General features: G+C 29.3%; 2 protein-coding genes across 2 annotated transcripts; both read left to right on the forward strand.

The window, feature by feature from the left end:
- The first annotated feature begins 3,076 nt into the window (after positions 1-3,076).
- On the forward strand, positions 3,077-9,433 carry LOC110652163 (beta-1,4-xylosyltransferase IRX14). Its single transcript, XM_021807695.2, has 3 exons — positions 3,077-4,099; positions 4,332-4,880; positions 8,713-9,433. The coding sequence occupies exons 1-3, from the start codon at positions 3,366-3,368 to the stop codon at positions 8,939-8,941; spliced, it is 1,512 nt and encodes a 503-aa protein (XP_021663387.2). The 5' UTR covers positions 3,077-3,365; the 3' UTR covers positions 8,942-9,433.
- Positions 9,434-14,214: 4,781 nt separating this feature from the next.
- On the forward strand, positions 14,215-14,910 carry LOC110652162 (UPF0481 protein At3g47200-like). The gene is made up of 2 exons (XM_058149447.1): positions 14,215-14,318; positions 14,484-14,910. The coding sequence occupies exons 1-2, from the start codon at positions 14,215-14,217 to the stop codon at positions 14,908-14,910; spliced, it is 531 nt and encodes a 176-aa protein (XP_058005430.1).
- Positions 14,911-22,677: the final 7,767 nt, after the last annotated feature.

The following is a 22,677-nucleotide window of genomic DNA, read 5'->3' on the forward strand; positions in this document are numbered from 1 at the left end:
TTATCTATTATTATTTTCAATGTATTTATTTTTTTATAACTTTTATATATTTTAAAATTATTATAAAGGTATTTTAATTAATTATTAATATATTTTTCTTTATGAAAATAAGATTATTTAATTATTTTTTATAAAATTCTTAAAAAACACCTAAAATGGGACAGATGCAAACTATGTTCACCCTTTGTGATGCACCTGTGTGCTAATTGACAACCCTTCACAACTTTAGAATAATATAAAGTCGGTGACCTCGCTAACATTATCATGCCTTTCTTTGGTTGTCCTGTCTTCGCCCACATGCAATTTTCTAGAGGCCCGTTTGGCTGCTGAGAAACTACAGCGCTGGCTAAGGAAAACAAATAAAATTGCAAAGCCACAGCTTGTTAATCATTAAGAAAAAAAAATTTTCAACTCTATGTTCAATTGGCTTCCTTTAAATATCAAATTATTAATGTAATTTGATTTGAACTTTTAAAAATTTAGTTGGATTTGTTTTTTATTAGTTATAAACTGAATACATCCAATAAATTGAATTAATAATATAAAAAAAAAATCCTAATTAAGTGGAAAAGCTAATGGCCAACCTATCTTTCATATTTTTGCATTGCTTGTATAAGCTATCAAGGGTCTGCTCTATACTGTTAACTATTGTAATGGTGTTAATTATTTTATTAATGGTTAGATATTAATTATTAATAATTAATTATTTATATAATAATATAAAATAAAACTGTTAAATAATAATAACGATTAGATTAAATGTTAAATGATAAAATAATAATATAATATTTTTATTATAATCAAAACATTCATCAACTTTTAAAAGTTTTTATGAATTATTTCTTTAAAATTTAAATATTAATATAAATATTATGCTATCAAATAGTATAAATAAGAAAAATAATATTTTGATTATAATTAAAAAAAAATTCTTATCTAAATTTAGTATATCATAATTTAATATATAAACATGTGAAATTCATATATTTAATAAGTAAATTTCATTATATATTCTGTATCTTAAATTTATTATAGGTTAAATTTAGATAAAAAAAAATTATAATTAAAATACTAAGCCCTATCTTAAAGTTATTGCTTGTGTTAGTACTTTTACATCATTTAAAAAAAAATGAGATATTATTATTATGATTATTATTATTATTATTATTTCAAAACCTCATTGGAAGCTCCCATTCAGATTCGGTGACAAGGCACTGATTTGGTTGTTTTGTGTTTGATTTATACTTTATAATGTAGATTGGTCTTGTCGATTAAGAGTTGATCAGCATTGATAGAAATAATATTTTGGAATTATTATTTTAAAAATTTTAGTTCTGTAAATTACGAATTTATTAAGGATTTTTTAATATTAATTTATTAATTTTGGACGAGATTTTTAAATTGTTTTTTTTGTTGCAGAAGACAGTAAAGAGATAATACCATGGAGAGACAGAGAGAGATAGAGAGAGAAATGCCTAATTACTCAGAAATTCTGTTTCAGCTTCTATTGATTCTGAGGATTATGAAACCTCAGACTCCGGGCATTGGATAAGACCTTGTCTGAGTTCCACACCTTTCCACGTGCTTTCCATTTTAATCGACGGCCCACCTTCCTCCCTGACCATTGACCTAATCTCATCTAGTGTCGCCATAGCTCACCTCCTTTTCGCTCAATCAATGGCATACTCTGCAAGGGTGGAGCCAGTTTTGGTTCAATTTTTTTTTTTAAAAAAGAATCGAATAATTGAGTTTTATTCAGTTTTAATTTTGATTAGATTTTAATTTAATTAAATAATTAATTTTCATTTAAAAAAATAAATTTATTTAAAATTGAATTAGTTTGATTTTAATTTCATTATAGTCTGATCAAACGCTCTCCTTATAATATTTCCCAATTACGTGCTATTAATTATATAATTCCTCAATTCGTCGATATATCCTTTTTATTGTCAAATACCACAAGCTTGATTTCTGTCGCCTACGCAATCCACGATGCCATATTTGCAAATTTTTACTTCAAACCATCCCCCACTCTCTCTCTCTCTCTGCTGGGCTCAAAATTTCTATTTATATAGTATTTATTTATTTTACTTCAAATAAAACCCTCTAATTAAAATAACAGTAGCATTTTGTGTCTTTTTACCTAGTTTAAGAAAATGTAATTAATATAGTTAAAAAATAAATTTTATTTAGTATTTTCTTAATATACTATTCACTTATATTCATTTATTAAAAATTTGGTAATTCATGCTATTAAATTATTCATAAATCTAATGATTTTTCAATGCACATTAAATAGAGATATATTTGTAAACTAATAAATAAATTATTGTTTTAAAAATAAAAATAATTTATAAATTGAGATGAATGTAAAAAAAAAATTATTTTTATAAAATAAGCCGAGTAAATAAATTGAATAACAAACCTTAATATTAAGAGAGTGTTTTATTTTAATTTATAAAAATTAACATATAATCATCCAATGCTTATAAATTAATTTGAAATTTAAGTAGTTACTTTTTTTTGTTAAAATGTTTATAAGCAGTTTATAAATAGTATTTATAAATATATTCATTATTAAAATTATTAAAAAATTAAATAAGGTGTATAATAAAATTTTAAAATTAAATAGAGATAATAGGATAATATATTTGATTAAATTAATTTATAAATATGATATTTATAAGTATTAAAATAAAAAATTAATTTTTTAACTTTTTTTTTTCTATAAACTCAAATAATATATTATAAATAAATAAATAAATAAATAAATTAATTTATTTTAAAAATTTATAAATTAATTTAAATAGCTTATAAATTAATCCAAATGCTCTTAATAAGAAAATAAAATACTTGAAAGTTACAAAAATAAGAAGGATTTTCAACTAAAGAAAATATACAAAAGGCAATTACATGTGCAAGGAACTTTTTCACTTGATTTAAAGATTTGGTTCGATAGGGTTTTCATTTGAGAGTAGTGAGCAGTAGCACATGAATTCAAACCGTCATTAAAGAGTTAGATGACATGTCTTAATGTGGGAGATTAGCACTCAATCAAAAACATTTAATTTTTAAGTTGTCCTAAATCAGGTACTGTTGTCTCTTTCCCTATCATTTTGTCTCTCTTTCTTCTGTGCGCGTAGATGACTGTAGAGAGACGGAGAGAGCAGCAACAAAGACAATAATAAGCAAATATGATTGATTCGTGAATTCAAAGAAATCATTTTTGATTAATCTTACGCCTTAACAAACCAACCTCACCAATACTTCGAACTAACTCAAACAAATCCCTTTTCTTCATTTTCCTCTTCTTCTTCACCTTTCTCTCTCTGACTCTCTGGCGCTAGCAAGAGGAGGAATACCAAATGAAGCTCTCGGCGCTGCGGCTGAGCTACATGAATCGCCGGAGCACCAGCTTCAGAGGATCAGCGCCGTTAGATTCGTCTGCTGAAAGTGCGGTTAAATCTCCCGCAGCTATCTTTTGGCTCCTTCTCCATGGTGTTTGCTGCCTTATTAGTCTCGTACTCGGTTTCCGTTTCTCTCGTTTAGTTTTTCTATTTCTTTTCTCCACCTCTGCCTCTAATCTCTACGGCATGCCATTCCGTCAGCTCGCCACCACCGCTGACCTCGCCAATCCTCTTAATGTCCCTTACAATCCGGTTGTTAACCCCGAAGTGCCTGCAATTAACAAAACCGTCAGCTCTAGAGTTATCGTTGGCCGCCATGGGATCCGGATCCGGCCTTGGCCCCATCCGAATCCGGCCGAGGTGATGAGAGCGCACCAGATAATTGAGAGCGTTCAGAAAGAGCAGAGGATTCAGTTTGGAGTGAAGAGCCCAAAGACTGTTATCGCGGTTACGCCAACTTATGTACGGACTTTCCAGAGGCTGCATTTGACCGGTGTTATGCACTCGCTGATGCTGGTCCCATATGGCGTTGTTTGGATCGTGGTAGAGGCCGGTGGAGTCACTGATGAAACCGCTGCTATTATCGCGAAATCTGGAGTTAGGACTATTCATATCGGATTCAAGCAGAGAATGCCGAATTCGTGGGAGGCACGGCATAAATTGGAGGTTAAAATGCGGCTTCGTGCTTTGAGGTAAAACTTTTTTCTTCTTGGCTTCCTCAATTTTAGCCTTAGATTTCGCTTTTGTTTCGCACTCTTTACTATTTGGATTTCATTCAAAGTAAGCTTACAAAGTCAATTTTAAGTCAGAATTTTGAATTGAATAGCAAATTCAGTGTAAGACCTATATGATTGGTCTCACCATATAGGTCTTATCATTATTAGTGTTGTTGATGCGATTAGATTTACTTTTATGGTGGAGCAGAGTTGTGAGAGAGCAGAAGCTAGATGGGATAGTGATGTTTGCTGATGATAGTAATATGCATAGTATGGACCTATTTGATGAGATCCAGAATGTGAAGTGGTTTGGTGCTGTTTCCATTGGGATTCTTGCTCATTCAGGTGGTGCCGATGAGTCATCATTGGTTACAGTTAAGGAGGAGGTTGAGAAGAGGTCGTCAATGCCCGTTCAAGGTCCTGCTTGTAATGCATCTAACAAGTTGGCTGGTTGGCATACCTTTAATTCTCTACCGTATGAAGGGAAGAGTGCAATCCTTATCGATGATAGGGCAACTGTACTGCCTCAACAGCTGGAATGGGCTGGGTTTGTGATGAATTCTAGGTTGCTTTGGAAGGAAACTGAAGATAAACCAGACTGGATGAAGGATTTAGATTCTGTTGATGCGGATATAGAAAGTCCTCTATCTCTGTTGAAGGACCCTTCTGTGACGGAGCCACTGGGAAGCTGTGGGAGACAAGTTTTGCTTTGGTGGCTTCGTGTTGAAGCTCGCAGCGATAGCAAATTTCCTCCAGGGTAAGTTTTAATTTTTTTTTTTAATCCTTTGCTTTTTGCTACGCTTCCACTATTATTATACTGCATATTCCTATATATATATACATACCTGTTTATTTATTTATTATCTCCTCTATCGAAAGTATGACCTTAGGTTCTAAATAGTTGAATCATAGAACTAGTTAGATCAGGCAGATCTTTGAGTGAAATACTTTTATGGTGGTCCTTTCTTTTTGAGTTTATAATCTTCAAATTGACTGGTTTCAACTGTCCCAGACCATTTTGTCATAATAAAATGTCATAGCATTTAAAGCATAGTTATAAGTTATAACTTTGATCAGGCAGGCTTGCGAGATGCAGACACATGTTCTGGGTCAAAGAGGGTGGCCGGCTAGACTCGGTCTTAATTCAGTTACCTAGCTGTTGTCTGATCTTAATAGGACTTCTTGGGGGTGGTTTGATCTGAACATAATATGGGCTCAACCAAAATCTGTCTTCCCTAAGGGGAGTCAATCCATATTTATAGGACTAGGGAACCAATCTTCGCTTGACACGTGTAAAGTTCTAGCAAGTGGCCTGTCTCAGTCATTGATATTCATTCCGGTGTCAAATCAGGTGCCTCTGTAACACTGACAACCTTAACAAGCTTGGTTGGTGGTATCTAGTTTGTCCATCCGATTGGTGTGTTTACCTGTTCGACCCGTTCGTGAAATAGGTATGTTCGACGACTTGTTGATATTGTTGATTTTTCCCAAAACAGGTCGGAGGGTCGGAGACTTAGGGATTAGGTCCCACCTTGCTTCCAGTTATATCTTTAGGGTTTGATTTTAGTCTTAGTGGATGTGATAGTTGAAAGCATTTATGCAGTATAATTAGTTATTAGGTTCAGATAGACTTTTAGTCTGACCTTCTCGTGTCCTACGACCTTATTATGCCCAGCTTAAGTATGTTTTCGGGATTCCCGACCTCTTTGGCTATGGGCCAGGCACTTCTACTCCCCTCTTTTCCTATGCCGGGTTCTTTTAACTTCTCATTCATGATATACACTTGTCATCCGATTAAGGCTCTTTTATATTTTAGTGTATCAATAAGGAAATGAAGAGAAATAAAAACCATAAAAAATGCTGCTAAGCAACTTATCTGCTGACTTATTCCATTATGAGGTCTAATGTTGTATTGAGAAGAAGCAAAACTTGTCCCTTTTTGTTTTAAGCAGCAAAACTTGTCCTTTACGTACTAGCACATGGGAATTATTGAGTAGATTGATCAATTGTGACATAGGTAGCCTTGCTTTGGTTGTTGGCATTTCTTGATGTTAGGATACGACTCAAATCCTAGCGTGATTTTCAAAATGTATTTTCCTACTTTGGGCATTATAATATTCCTTCATTGGATAGAGGATTATTTTTTATTTAAATTAGGATTTCTATTTTAGTGTTATTTTTTTTAAGTAAAATTCATTTTTTATTAGAATTTCTATTGATGTTAGATTTGAAGGAACTAACACTATAAATGTTAGCATTATAGGAGAGATTATTTGGCTTTGGCCTATGTGCAAGAGGAAGGGACTCTTGTCTATTGTAGCTTATGGAGGGATTGTGTTTATAAAGTTAAAATAGTAAATATATTAGTTATGTCTAGATGAGAATGAAATGGACAATCTAATATGTTTACGATGATTATTAGCTTTATTGAGAGTTATCTTTTGGGTGTAATAGGGTTTATGAATTGATAATGGAAATGAAATACCCGTGGACATGGTCATATGTTGAGAAAGTGAACCATATAGATATTGTTATTGTATTTGATTTGTGGGTTTAACACTTCCACTGTCACAACAAGGTAGATTTGGTCTTAACACTTGAACATGGAAATCTTTAATAAACTTGTATTCCATTGTTGGACCTGTAGCATAATGTGCATTTTGGACTGGGAAAAGAAATTAGAACAAACTATTATAAGGCCTGGCAGTATATTTACTATGCATTGAAAGCTTTTTCTTCCTATGTTAAATCCATTGATGAACCACCAGTGCTTTATGTGTCTGACTGTTCATATTATGTTGGTTGGTGAAATGTCCTATTGATAGAGATGTTAAAACTATTTTTGGGCTCTCACCTATAAGTTTAAGCTTTTAAATTGAAAGGTTTCGTGATAACTATCTCGTGGACAATGTGATATTTATTAGTTTATTGTGTAAAAACTTCGCTTTATACTCATGCTTTAAAATTTGTAATCCACTGATATGATGTTGCATCTACTGGATGATCTTTGAACTCTTTCTGTTCATTGCTGAGGAGTGAGGGTCTGGCCTTATGTTTTATTTGGGTTTCACATTAGCATGGGCGTATAGAGACCAGTGTTCCAAAAATATTTTAGTTCTTGCGATGTGTGTATGTGCTGCCCTTGCATGAAGTATCCTATCCCACTGATGGTCTTTCTTTCTTGAATGTGATCGTGAAGTTGATATGCAAGGAGCTTGTTTATTGGTCTTGGATGGAGTGAATTAAATATTAGATAGTTTGCTCCATTTGTTCGTAGCAAATTGAACCAAATTAAGCTCCATAATGTGATCACCTTAACTCCATGATGCTTATATTTGGTAAAATATGTAAATTTTGTTCAACATGAGGAAAGTAAAAAACAATTTCAAATAATTTTACTTTTCATTAAAAAAACTTTTTCGCCTTTTGAAAATTGTCTTTTGCTATCTAACCAAAAAGTATTTTTGTTTCTTAAAATAGCAAAAAAGAGCAATTTTAGCAAGTTATTTAAACAGGGCATGGGAGTAAGTAAGAAGGGTTGAAGAGTGGTTGCAAATGGAGGTCAACTCTTTGAGGTTTTCTTTTAGGATGTAATGGGAAGTTATTTACATTTGTTAAACCTCCTTAAGTCCTAATATCCATTTTTGTTGACTCCTAAAGTAGGGGTTTAAAGGCTATAATGAAAAGTTTTTAAGTATTTACAACCACTAACTTTTTTATTCTTTTAAAATTACCAAACAAAGTGAACTTAATTAACATTGCTTTACATTCTTTTACTCCCCTTTATATTGCAATTAAAATTCTCATGCAAATGCGATGTGTTAATGTTTGTTTAACCCTCCTTCCTTGGTGGAGCCAAAGCTCAAACTATAGTGCACATCGTTGGAGCATTGAGATTCTACTAATATAATTCACAAAGATGCAATCAAGTTGGGCAGCTTTGGGTAATCCTAATAACAGTCAAATAATGTCAGTGCCATACCACTCATCACATCAAAGCCCGAAGCTCAACATAAATCATATAGGCTTTCGTGTGTAATAATTACTAGGTATTTTCCTGTTAATGGAGAAGTCTCTTTATGACTGGATGTACTATGAGGAGTAATGTGGTTTCAGTTGTATTAAAAAAAATAATAAGGGAGAACTTTCGATCACAAATAAGCATATCATCATGACATCATCCCTTGGAATTGAAGTGGTGTACACCACCATTGCATGACACAGATACTAGTTGGTTACTAGAAGCAGAGACCTTTACCATTTAAGAATTCCTTAAGTTTGAAGCTTTGTCTACCATTTTACCTCTTTTCCTAAAAATTAGCTACTGCCAAAATGAGGATATCTAGGTATCTTTGCCTGCTAGTTGCTCCATGTGATTATTCTGGAATGCTTTAATCATAATTGCTGAATGTTCTCTCATCCCCATATGCTTCCAGGATATTAATGGTTGATATCATAATTTTTACTTCAAATTTTAGTTTGCTTTCAGTTTTATTGTCTGTGAAAGATGACTTATATCTTTGATTGATTTTAGCAACTGGATTAGTTTCCCAGGTATTCTTACTTCTGATACTTTGTGCCACTTGCAGATGGATAATTGACCCGCCTTTGGAAATTACAGTCCTATCAAAACGAACACCATGGCCAGATGTTCCTCCTGAACCTCCTATTACTGAAAAGCCAGTGATTAACATCTCAGAGCAGACTGTTAAGCATACCAAGACGAGATCATCCAGATCAAAACGCAGAAGTAAGAGAAAACATGAAGCAAAAGTGGTGGATACACAGGTTTCTGTGAGACATTCCGAGCAAAACTGAAACTTTTTGGGTGAGAACATCACATATACTGCTATGTGAATTTGAGACTGCAGGATTTAAAAGCGTCAAAACGCCACCACATGGTCATGGTTGGCAGCTACATTTGAGAAGCCAGCTATTACAGTCAAGGCAGTGGATACGTTGGTCTGAGTTTGAATTCCACCAATCACATCATTTTTTCTTTTATTTTTCTATTTTTCCTTGTACAAGTTGAGAGGGTGATTCATATTCTGGTTTCATGGAAGGTCTATTTCACGTCTGCTGCCAAGAAAATGCAAGGATCTTATAATATTCCAAATTTATACATAAATCTTTTTTAAATAGGAATATATATATATATATTTGTGTTCAGTTGTTGGATTCGTTAGAAACGAAACCCATTGTAATAAATTTGTCATTCATTGCTGCTGTGCAGTGTAGTGTTGAAACTTGTAATCCGTAGAAAAATAAAGTAAATATATAAAAATATTAATATTTATGTGATTTATCTTATATTTATGATATGTTATTTTTTATTATTTTTAAATAATAAATCATTAATTACGAATTCAAACTATATTATTCTTAAATTTAATTACACTTAAGAGATTTCATGTTACATTAAATTGTTTATAGTAAATATATGAATTAATCTCTCTCTTTAGATATAATTCAATATATTTATTATTTTAACTGTTACAACGCAAAGGGTATATTCAATTATATGAAAAGAGCCTTTTCAATAATGGGCAATAATTACTTTTTTAAATTTTATGTCCTTCTTCACTTTAGTCAGAAATCTTTATCCTTTCATAGGACTGCAATGAACAAAAACCCTTTATCAATAGGCAAAGTTAAATCTACAATAATTGGCAAGACTCATCTTTACAATGGGCAACAGTCTTACTCAATGAGTTGAAGGCTAAATAAGCTTTTCCACCATTTTTCTATTTGTAATGTTAATTCCTTAATTCTTAATCTGATTATGAGTCACACTCAGTTTATGAATAACACTAAAATAAGAGTTTTACTTTATATAGAAAATATTTCTTTATACTATTGATGAATATTTCTCGTACTCAAATTAGAAAAATATTTGTCCAAATTTCACTAGAATTTTGAGTAATAATTCTAACAATTACAAAATAATATTGTTGATTGGATTGTAATTATTGATATGATGGATAACCAGAATCAAAATCTAAATATTTCAGCCGAAAGTAGTAAAATTTGTGCATAACTTGGAATTGTATATGGGAAATAGAGAGAACTAAATTTCAACTATGGGATATTATTTAGCGTTGTTAGAGGGTATATTCTCTCATATTATATAGAATTCACTCTTAATTTAAATATTAATTTTGTATTTTTACATTGTCAATAATAGTGCTCCCCTAAATAAGATATGTCATTTACTCCATTCCTTTTCATCATGACAAGCACATCCTTTAAATCCTTCACAACTTCACATCCACCAGAAAATCAGTAACCATAGATTCTAAAAGATCGAAAATGACTTCTATAACATGCTGAACCTCAAATGTTCTAACAGTATATCCTGACTTTGATTGTGCCCATATCAACAACGAAAAGCCACTTCTTGTTACTTCCCTCCACTGATTATTTTGTTTGTGGAAAATCAATTTTATTGGGAGGCATGTGAAAAGTGTAAGGAAAATAAAAAATTCACTCTTTTCCCAAGCTTCTCCAACTGGACAAGCATCAGACCTTAGGTGTTGTAGTTTGCTGATATTTAGATAGCTCTACCTCGTCTGTAACCAAGCCCTTTTCCTGCGCAGGGTGTCTCTAATAGCAGCCCACAATTAGCCCAAATAACTCTAAAACCTTAATCCACTACCTCCAAAATAGTTAAATTATAATTGAAACCAGAATTATATAAATTGTATACAATTTGCTTTGTTCATCCCACCTTGCAAGGTGGGATGTTACAAACCGTTGGAACGTAATCAGAAACCCGTCTTCACTGATAACATTTGCACCGCACCATCAAAGGATTCTCTCCTTGTAACGTTCAAAACATTTAATTTTTCAGAGTCTAGATTTTGATCTACACTTACCTTTGCTGCCAAATCCCTTTTCTGTTATTCTTCCTCCCACACCCAAGCCCTCCACTGTCATTTACAAACACACTCATCTATCAATCTTCATATAAATATTTCTTAGACGAAGAATAATTCTATTAAATTCATGTAGATGAATGCCTCTAAAGAGCATGTAACTGTTGCTTTATGAATAATTCAAGGCATAGCTCAACAGAATTTTCCAACGTTTCAAACTTGTTAAAAAGGGCAAAAAGCCAAAATTGATTTTTCTAACTACGTTACCATTTTGAAAACATTTAACCTCTTGAATTAAGTAGATGTCACCATGGTGGATCTACCTTTAGCTTTTCTCTTTTTTAAAAAAAGAGAAAAAGAACTTGCAATAATAAAATAAAAATGTTCTCAACTTATAATATGGTAATATAATATACAATGGAAAAAGGCTATGTTTGGAAGTTGCTTAAACGGATGAAGTTTGATAAGCTATTTTATCATTTAACAATAGATTTAATTTGCACCTTTCACACCCTTAATATTATTTAAATTAATTTTTAAAACATCAAATTATTAATTTAAACCCCACTAAAAATCTAATACACACATTGAGAATGATTCTATAAATTCAAAATATATCCAAAAAAGATTTTATTGAACATAAATGTGCTATGTAATTTTAGATTGCTGCAAATGAGGCTCAGACTCTCATAATTTTAGGGTTGATTACCATTTTTTTAATTTCATTAATTTTAATTAAAATTAAAATTTAAAATTTCACAGTTTTAAAAATGATTCAACATATAAGTTTAGTTCCACCGCTTTGAATCCAAACGTGACTTGTTCATAAATAATCCAATGACTCTTTGGTGGGTCAATAAGAGATTTTTTTAATTATTTTTTTCATCCACTTGATTTGACTAATTAATAGAAATAATTTTTAAAAATATTAATATTAAACTCAAGAAATCCATAAAGTAATAAATAATTGAGCTAAATTGATAACTATATAATTTTTATTTTAATATGTATATTTACATATAATCTCATAATAATTATTTTATTACAGATTTTTTTAAAAAATTATTTTATGTTAATTAAATTATCACATAAAATGTAATAAAACTAATTTTATTTTTATTACAATTCCCTCCCATCTATATTGTACATTGTATTAAATTCAGAACAGACCAACTAATTAAACTAATTTTTAAATTATTTTAAATTTATAATATAATTAAATAAAAAAAATGATTCAGCGTGATTTATTTTATCTCATTTGGTTTTTGTTGATTTGATGTAATCCTATTAATTTTAATTTTTTTTATGATTAAATTTTTTATTAATAATTAAAAAAAATTTAATATCTCAAAATGTTCAATTTAAAATCTGACATGCTAAGTGAAAAAAAACGGAGCACGAGTCTAGCCTTAACATCAAAGTAGAGTCTGAAGTACTCCATGATCCAACACTAAGGAACTAAAAAACAGCCCAGACCAAAGCCAAGAAACAGATGAGCCACAAGATAAACCAAAATCAACACCTAGGAATAGGCTTTTATTAACTTTTAATCCACAATAAAACTAAAAGACAATCATTTATAGTGAACAAATAAAACTTAATTTTTCCAGTATATCCTTTTATTTATATGGTAAATTATATAAAATAATATATTTATTTATTTTTAATATATAAAATTAATATTTTATAAATATTAAAAAAATAATTACACATTTATGGAATTTTTTTTATATATTACTCATAAATATTAAAAATATTTATTAATAATAATTAAATTTAAAGTAACATTAAAATATATATAAATATAATCTAATAAATATTAAAAGTTTACTTTAAACTACTTAAAATTAATTAATTAGATTTATTTATTTATATTAATAAGTGTTATATTAATTAAATTAGTAGTAATTCTTGCTCTATCGAGTCAATCTTTATAAGTGTAATAATACTGTTATTATATTATTTTGAAATTTTATTCAATATAAAAAAATTTTTGAATTTGAATTTTAAATTTTTATACTATAAAATAAACAATTGACTATTAGCTCATTAGTAACCCTTTTCATATATTAGATTGTGCCAAAGACTATATATATATATAAAAAAAAAAAACTATTTGATATTAATAATTGGATACTCTTATCTTTTAAGTGAGGTTGAGTGTTCGAATATCATAGATGGAAACAGTGCTCATTGAAAATGCTTTACCCTTTAATAAGCTGATCTAATGTGAATAAATTAATCCTAATTTATTAGGTTAGGGATATTGTACAATATAATAATAATAATAATAAGAAGAAGAAGAAGAAGAAAAGCTTGCACTTGTTCCATGCATTAATAACGTCATCTCGACTATATATGTGAAAAAAGTTGAATAAGGCTGAAGTTGCCTAAAATTTATGTAGAATTTTGTATTCCAACTTAAGGGGTTCCTGATTCCCACTTGTCTGTTCCATATCTTGTTTCTTCATTGAAGGGGATTTGGTTGCACATAAAATTAATTAAGCTTGTGTGTTAAATGGCTCTATTTTGGCATTTTTGCTTGTTGGCCTTTGACTTTGTTATAATTAAGATCCAAATTATTGTAATTAATTATAAGGGCAAAGGAGAGTCCCAAAATATATAATTGGTAATGTCTTAAACAATGGCTTTTTAACACATATTTTAATACACAACTTCTGCCGCCTTGCACGTCCTTAATTTCTTTGTCCCACCTCCTCTCCTCTAGCATAACATTGCAAGTGAAAAAGATTTCAAGAACCATATTCATATTGGTGGGCAATTATGTCTCATTTCTGTCTGCAAAAAGTTTAGAAATTAAGTGGGATTGTTGAAAAAGGTATTGTTAGGATCCACAGCATAATATTTAAAGAATTAAATTTTCTATCAACCGTAGAATGAACATTGAAATATTTTTTAATAAATTTAAAAGATAAATAATTAGTAGTTAATTAATGTCCTCTCAACTCCATTAATATTTAATCCTTTGTTCTTGATTTTTATAAGGATATAAGTATAACCAAAGTGGATAACAATAGAACAACAAACCTTGAAAAATTTTCCTCAAAATTATTATTCCAAGGAGCCATGCAGTCCATGAGGGCAACAAAATTGGGTCAAATCAATTTAAGTGTTACTATTTCTGCATCCTGAGGTTTCGATACTCCTTTATTTTATGTCATTAAGAGTTTGTTCCCTGCAACTTAAAAGAGTTGCATGTCTTTGGGAGATTTCCTTTTTCAACCAAAATCACATGTGCCTGCCATTGCTTTTTCCTCTAAAGACGTGGTTGCAGTGTTCCCCAGAGAGCTCCTAAGTTGGTATCTTGTCACACTAAAACTCAGGGAAACGGTGGTATCTGCAATCCCTTAATCGCCTATTGGTAATGCTCATCCTATTGAATTTCCAGAACAGCCTCAACAGGAGCTGCCTGGTGAAAACTGCAAAGAGGAAACCAAGTAACTTGATTCTGAATGGGTGATTAGTATCAACAAAAATCTTGAACAAGCTCGACAAGATGATGCAGCAGGTTCCTGGGCAAAGTTGTGCATCTACAGAGTCCCCCACTACCTGCGAGAAGGGGATGACAAGGCTTATGTTCCTCAGCTTGTCTCCTTGGCGTCTCACCACCATGGGAAGAACCGCCTACGCCAAATGGATCGCCATAAGTGGCGTTCTCTACACCATGTACTCAAGCGTACTAATAAGGACATAAAACTGTTCCTTGATTCTATCAGAGAACTTGAAGAGAAAGCTCATTCCTGTTACGAGGTTTCCATCGCTGTTAACAGCAATGAATTTGTGGAAATGATGGTTCTTGATGGTTGTTTTGTGCTTGAACTTGCTGCTGAGGGATTCAAGCAACTTGGTAATGCCGGAAATGATCCCGTTTATATTTTTAAAATCAAATAATTTAATCTTACCATTTATATATATATATATATTTGATCCATTTGTTCAACTTTCTTTCTAAATTATCATTAATTAATTTTAATAAAAATAATAAAAAAATATATATTTATTTTATTTTATCTTTAATTGTGTAAATCTTTTGGGTTTTGCTTTATTAAATTGTTCTGTTAAATGGGTGGTCCACTTTTTGTCTTCATCGTGAAAAATTGCTTAGTTTTTCATTTTTTTTGGTCTGCTCATGCTGTTTCACTTGCTAGCTTTTTAATCCATAATTTTTTTTTGAAATGCTAAAATGCATTAAAAAGCCCTAAGGCTCTCGGAGGAAAACAAAGCAACAAGTTCCCTAGGAGAGTTAACAACCCAATTATAAGCTAACTTTTAAAACATAAATTAGCCACCATATCAACTGCCTGATTAGCAGATCTCTTAAGAAGGGAAAAAATTATATGTGAGAACATGGAAATAAGAGCAAGAATTGCCTGAATCGGGGCTTGAAATTCCCAACAAGGGCTTTGAAGAGGATTCTTTAGAGTCGAAATAAGGATGGCCAAATCCGACTCCAATTCCCAAATCAGCTGCTAATTTAAAAGCTTCTACCATTGCGATGGCTTCACCTACCAATGGGAAGTAGAAAATGACCTTTTTAGCAACCCCATCAACAACTTCCCCTCTGAAATTTCTAGCTACAATACCCATAACTGCTTCTTTGAACCCCTGTTTCCACGCAACATCAATATTGAATTTGATAGTACCCTTTAAAGGAGGAACCATGGCAATACATCTGGATATTGGGTACAAGAGTGGCTGACATCCATTGTTGAAGCTAGCTGATGATTAAACTCCATCACACTATGAGAAATATGATTTACCGCTGCTAAAGGATCAAGATTTCCTTGGTCAAAGATGACTCCTGTTCCTTTCCTTCCATATTATTCAGCAAGTTGTAGCAATCAAATTCAAGAAGTTCTCATCAGATTTAAACTCACCCATTGTGACAGTCCACCATTCAGCAAAGGACACGGATTATATGAGATTGGACTTGCAAATCATACGGCTTTTGCATAACCAAACCAAAATAATGCATGCTTAATGGTTTCAGCTTCCATGTTGCATATGGGCCACACTGGGTTGACAACAATACCTCTCCTCGCTAGATTAAGTTTTACTGGAATAGCATTGAGAACAGATTTCCAAATGAAAACCTTTTCTTCCAAAGACTTGACCAGGTGGTATAAATTAAAAGGGGGAAGGATTCGAAATTCCTTAGTAATTAACCAACAAGTTTTGAAATCCATTAGTAAATTATCAAAGAATTTCAAATCTTTTGGTAACTTGAACACTGAACCTTTATATTTCAATTTAATATTGGATTTTAAAATTTCTTAGTAATTACCAACAGATTTAAATCGATAAATTTTTATGGTGATTCTATATATATATATATATATTGCTAATGAGGATCAAATTGTCATAATCTAGGGTTGCTTAAATTGTCATGATGAATCAGGAAAGAAAGACATAGATTTTGTAAAGAAATTCATAACTTAAAATTTCAACTGTATAGTCTGGAGAATTAATAATAATTTTGTACCCTTAATGTATTTTTGCACGTAAACAATTAATAGGCTTAAATAGGTTTGAAGCATAAATGAGCATATATATATATATATATATATATATATATATAAAGAAATGACACGTGATACTTTTTTTAAAAAGTTTACCTCGTGTCATCTTTCATAAATATTTTCTTTTACACTAATTATTATTTAATTTCTTTCATTTATCTTTTAATTATCATTATTATTTATATTACTATTTTAACATTTATAATTTAAATTATTATTTTCTTTAAAATTTAATTTTAAAAAATTAAGACCTTTTGTAATTAAATGTAATATTTAAAAACTATTTATATTATTTATAAATACTAATTATTATTTAATTTTTTTATTTCTCTTTTAATTATCATTATTATTTATATTACTACCTTATCATTTATAATTTAAATTATTATTTTCTTTAAAATTTAATTTTTTAAAATTAAGACCTTTAATGATTAAATATAATATTTAAAAATTATTTATATTATTTTTTTTATAAATTCATTTATGTAAAAATATTATTTACTATATAATAATAATAATAATAATAATAATAATAATAATAATAATAATAATAATAGGTCATTGATGACCATTAATTTAAAGAAAATTGATCATTAATTTATGATTTTATAATCAATTATAAATATTATCCTTTATACTAATCATTATTTAAAATTTTTTAATTTATCTTTTAATTATCATTGTTATTTACAATGCTACCTTAACATTTATAATTTAAATTATTATTTTCTTTAAAATTTAATTTTTTAAAAATAAGACATTTGGTAATTAAATGTAATATTTAAAAATTATTTATATTATTTTATAAATACTAATTATTATTTAATTTTTTTATTTCTATCTTAAGTATTATTATTATTATTATTATTTATAATACTACCTTAACATTTATGATTTAAATTATTATTTTCTTTAAAATTTAATTTTTAAAAAATTAAGACCTTTTGTAATTAAATGAAATATTTAAATTTATTTATATTATTTTTTTATAAATTCATTTATGCAAAAATTTTTTTGCCATATGTCACCATCCATAATAATAATAATAATAATAATAATAATAATAAGTCATTGATGGTCATTAGTTTAAAGAAAATTAATCATTAATTTATGATCTCATAATCAACTATCATATAATTTAATCAATAATAAATTATTTTATATCCTTAATAAATATTTTTATTACATTATTATATTTTCTATTATTTTTATTATAAAATCTTTGTTAAAAAATTTGAGAGACAAAATATTATTTGTCACATGTTACCCTCCATCATAATACTAACATTATAAAATTTTTGTTAAAAAAATATTATTTCTCATATGTTACCCTCCATAATAATAATAATAATAATTTAAAATTAAAAATAATTTAAAAGATAATAATAATAATAATAATAATAATAATAATAATAATAATAATAAGTCATTAATGTCTATTAGTTTAAAAAAAATTGATTATTAATTTGTAATCTCATAATCAACTATCATATAATTTAATCAACATTAAATTATTTCATATCTTTAATAAATATTTTTATTATATTATTATATTTTCTATTATTTTTATTATGAAATCTTTATTAAAAAATTTGAGATTAAAAAGTATAGTTACATAAAAAGTTATAAAAAAAAAATATAGATTTGACTTATTTATAATTAGTATGTATTATTTTTTATATTAATAATTTAATATTATTTTTATTTCACTTTTCTAAGATTAATTAAGACTTATTATAATTATCATTATGGCCAACTTATAATAATTTAATTGAAACAACTAAGTAAATAGAAAATATTTTACTGCTATAAAAATTGAATTTAAATGCTTTTGTTACCATTTTTCAATTAAATAATATTTAATTATAATTAAATTTTTATTTAAATGGTTTTCATTTATTTGTCTATATATAGTGTGTTATATAAGATATTTGATACATATCAAGTATTCTACTTTTACCAAATATTTTCATTTTACCTAAATATTTTCAAATCTTTTTCTGATTAACACTATTTTTTTATTATTTCTGTAAAAAATTATTAATTATTATTCTCAAAATTTATTTATTTAAATATATTTTATAATATTTATTTAATTATTAATTTTTTATAAAATTTTTATTTAATATTTCTTAAACGTTTGAATGTTTTATTTCACTATAATTATACATCAAATGCAATATAACTGATATTTTGATTATCCATATTTTATTATCATTAATTTTTAATATAATTATTTTTAAATTTTAATCAAATATCTATATTTTTATGCATAAATCATATCTGAATTATATTTTTATATAAAAGTAGAATTTCAAAAATAAATTATAAATATGATTGCATCAAAAATTTAATTACAAATAAAGATGATTAAAAATAATTAAAATTATAATATTAAAATTATGAAATCCATCTTTTGAAAAATAGTATATATTTTTAATATTTATTATATCAATAGAGAAAGATGATATTTTAAAATTTTAATTGTTATGAAATGTTTTTATTTTATATTATAAATTTATGTAAAGTGATAAAAATTTTGTCAAAAAAATATTTTATAAAAAAATATATCAAATTAATAAAAAAAATTTACTCTTAGATACAATATTTTTTAAAACTAATAAAATAGAATATTTTTTTTAATTAATAATGTTATATATTTTTGTTATTATTAAAATTAATTTCATTATTAGTAATTTAATTTTTAATTATATTAAAAACAGAAAAAATTATATTTATATGTTTTAAAATAATATTATTTTCTTATTAATTTAATATATTTTCTATAATTTATAAAAAATAAATATCGATTTATATAAATTATGAGATAAAATATAAAAATTTCATGAAATTTAAATTATTTTTTGAATAAAGTATTTTTATTACATTTTAAATGAAATAATCATGAAAACTACTATTAATATATGTATAAAAAGAATTAAATAGGTATTAATTAATTATATCATAAATTAATTAAACATTTATTATTATAATTGTCGCAAGAGTTTTGCGGTCGCTAGACGATTCTCACCGAAGTAGAAAATGAGGAGTCGCCACTTTAATTTTATGAAAAATTAAAGAAAACCATTTTTGTTTTTGAAATGGTTAGACCACTTCTAAGACAGAAATTTAAGGTTCGGGGTTCGTATACGTGTGGGAAAGGTATTAGGCACTCCACATCGTCCCTCAACAAGGCCAAGTAGATTTAATAATGTACTCTTTATAATTTAAGACCAATAATTTTGGGGTTAAAATTACAATGTTGATTTTCGTTATTTATTAAAGGAATATTTGATATTTCATTATTCTGGGTTTCCCAAGAACAGGAGTAAATGGGACAGCCTCAAAGTGAGTTGGGATTGAGTCTGTTAAATTTATTATATATAAGTTTATTTTATTAAATTCCTTCCTCCTTGAAATTAGGACTTTAATTCCGAAGAGGTATTATTTGGTCCCTAGAGATTCACAATGAGTGAGGAGGACTCCCGGCTCACGCATTATTGATTTTGTCATTGGTATCCAAATAATTGAGGGTGCGGTATGTGTGCGAAAATTGGATTAATATGGGTAAAGATTTTCATTCCTTTCAATTAGGACTCTAATTCAAAAGAGATATGTTAATTATAACCTAGAGAGTTTTCTTCATTAATGAGGACTCTCTGTTAATGAAGAAAGATCCCATCATCGGTATAATTATTCATAAGGCATTACTGGCATTAATCACTTCCAAATTATTTACGTGTTTATAAAATAGTTGGTTAATTTTGGATGTTCTTTATAGGAGGACTCTCCCTCATATTTAGATAGATCACCAATGCAAGGGCACCAAGAAGGACTCTCCATTGGACCCAAATAAAAATTTATAAAACATGAGGCTCACATAAGAACTCTCCTATGAACCCATAATGTTGAATTGCAAAGTTCTTAAAAATCGTTAAGAAAATTTTAGAGGAAGGACTCTCCCTCTTTTTGGGAAATTTTTAGAGAACATTAACAGATGCTAACTCTTGTAAATATGAGCTCCAGGAAAGAACTCTCTCCCAAACTCTCATTATTTTGAATATTGCAGGCGGATAAAAGACGGGAATATTTATAAAATGATGTAAAGAATAGGATGGTTCCACTTTCTAATTTCTACGTAAATATGCGAATGGAAAATTGTGCATGTTATTTTCCTATCTCTTTCCCATTATCTAAACTCCTTTCCTGCTCTCTTTATTTCCGATCTTTTACTAGTTACCCGAACTCTCCATGTTCATCTTGACTCGTCAAACCCTCAATACTCACCATTTTCAATCTTTAATCATATCCGAATTCTTTATGCCAAGACCCCCCTCTTATTATTTTTGATCTCTCTAATCAAATCGAACTCCCCATATCAACATCCCTTTTCACTCATTATTTTCGACCTCTTGTCCATCCTATCTGAGCTATCTTCTTTCCCTCCGAACTCTAAACACCATTTATTATCGTCCAAACTTTATTTCTACACTACTAAAAAGAAACACAAGCTTTTCAAGATAATGAAATGACGTAAATGCTATTATAATAAAAAACAGTAATATTTGTGAGATATGCCAGTTCAACCCTAAACTACTCTAAAAGTTCGGCATGATTAGACATTTTAAAAGTCCATATTCTAGCTTACGTTACTAACACAACCTAATTATACCTAATAAGAAGAAGAACTATTGTAAAGCATTTACCTGTGAAGAACTCTAGAAGTGATGGGAGAGCAGATGTTGATATCTTGAGTCATAATGGGACCGCTGGAGGCTAGGCCAACCAAAGCACCTTTTGAAGTGACGAGAGCGACGGGGACGGGATCCTGATGACTAAAACCCCGAAAATAGACCACTGAGCTGTTGAACAAATCTATTGAAGATGGGGACCAAGGTGTATTAGGATTTATAGAGTCAAGATTCTTTAAAAAACACGTTTTTAAAGCCCCTATTTAGTGACTTTATATTTAGGAGAAAAACAAATGAACTTGGGATTAAAGCTTGAAGACTAAAGGTCAAGGACTGAAAGAAATCTCAAATAAAAAAAGACCAAAAACTCCAGACTTAAGCTCCAAAAGACCCCTTTTACAGTGAAGATTTTAGATATTTATAGGGAACAGGGGTCTTCAAATAAACGGCTAAGATTTTTTATGGCAAGATTAAAGGGTGCAGATTTCAGAGAACAAAATCTGAGGGTCAAGAATTAAAGAGACCAAGAATTGAGGGCCAAGATTTAGCTCAAGACTTTTTTGTCTTTTTCTCTCTAATCCAATGGCTAGGGATTCTGCCTTACAAAACAGATCAAAGGGCTGGGAATGAAAGGTGCTGAATTTGTTTGTTACTTTTAATCGAACGGCCCAAAATCTATCCTTACAAATGAGATCAAAGGTGCGAATTGGGGCATACCAGAATGCTTTAACAGCTTCAGCTCTAATGGTTCGAATTCATCCTTACGAGATAGGGTGGATGGTGGAGATTGAATCGTACCCCAAATGCTTTAACAAACTTAGATCCGATGGTGGGGGAGTTGATCTCGTAAATCAAGGGTCATGGTTCAAAGTAACTTCTGAACTTCTGATTTTCCCAACCTTCCAATCTTTATTGGTCATTTTCTTAATCTACCCGATCTCTTAATCTTGTTTCCCTATTCAATCTCTTATTATGGTTAGCAACCTAAAACCTTCTCGCCCGATCTCTTATTCCAACCCTTTCTACGTTTGATCTCTTCTTATCTTCTCGATCTCTTTTCTACCCGTTCTCTGTATCTGGTCTATATCAGTGCCCATTGAATATTGGGAAAGCATTAAATTCTTAACCAATCAATGAGCCGCCTCGAGCTCTGTGAGCTTTAAATGCCCAGGCCTATATATACTAAGGGAGGTAGGCTGTCATTCTCACATTTCCACCTTCCTTCTATGGTCAGTCTTTGACATGTTCTTCCCCCATGCCTTACATTTTCGACGTCGATTTTCATCATGACAACTGTTTTGATCTTTTTTTGATAACTTCCTTTGCCTTTCACCTAAAAATGGACGACACTGACAATCAAAGAGTTACGAGAATGTCATCCGATGATGGTGAGGAAACTAGACTAAACACCTAATCTGGAACCAAAATAACCACCATTTCGATCTCTA

This window comes from Hevea brasiliensis, chromosome 7 (assembly GCF_030052815.1).
Source record: "Hevea brasiliensis isolate MT/VB/25A 57/8 chromosome 7, ASM3005281v1, whole genome shotgun sequence".
NCBI classification, from domain to species: Eukaryota; Viridiplantae; Streptophyta; class Magnoliopsida; order Malpighiales; family Euphorbiaceae; genus Hevea; species Hevea brasiliensis.

Coding starts and splice junctions, on each gene's coding strand:
- LOC110652162 (XM_058149447.1), top strand. CDS start 14,215: ATGTCTTTGGGAGATTTCCTTTTTCAACCAAAATCACATGTGCCTGCC. Junction 14,319..14,483: donor CCCAGAGAGCTCCTAAGTTG/GTATCTTGTCAC, acceptor ATGGGTGATTAG/TATCAACAAAAATCTTGAAC.
- LOC110652163 (XM_021807695.2), top strand. CDS start 3,366: ATGAAGCTCTCGGCGCTGCGGCTGAGCTACATGAATCGCCGGAGCACC. Junction 4,100..4,331: donor ATGCGGCTTCGTGCTTTGAG/GTAAAACTTTTT, acceptor ATGGTGGAGCAG/AGTTGTGAGAGAGCAGAAGC. Junction 4,881..8,712: donor GATAGCAAATTTCCTCCAGG/GTAAGTTTTAAT, acceptor TGCCACTTGCAG/ATGGATAATTGACCCGCCTT.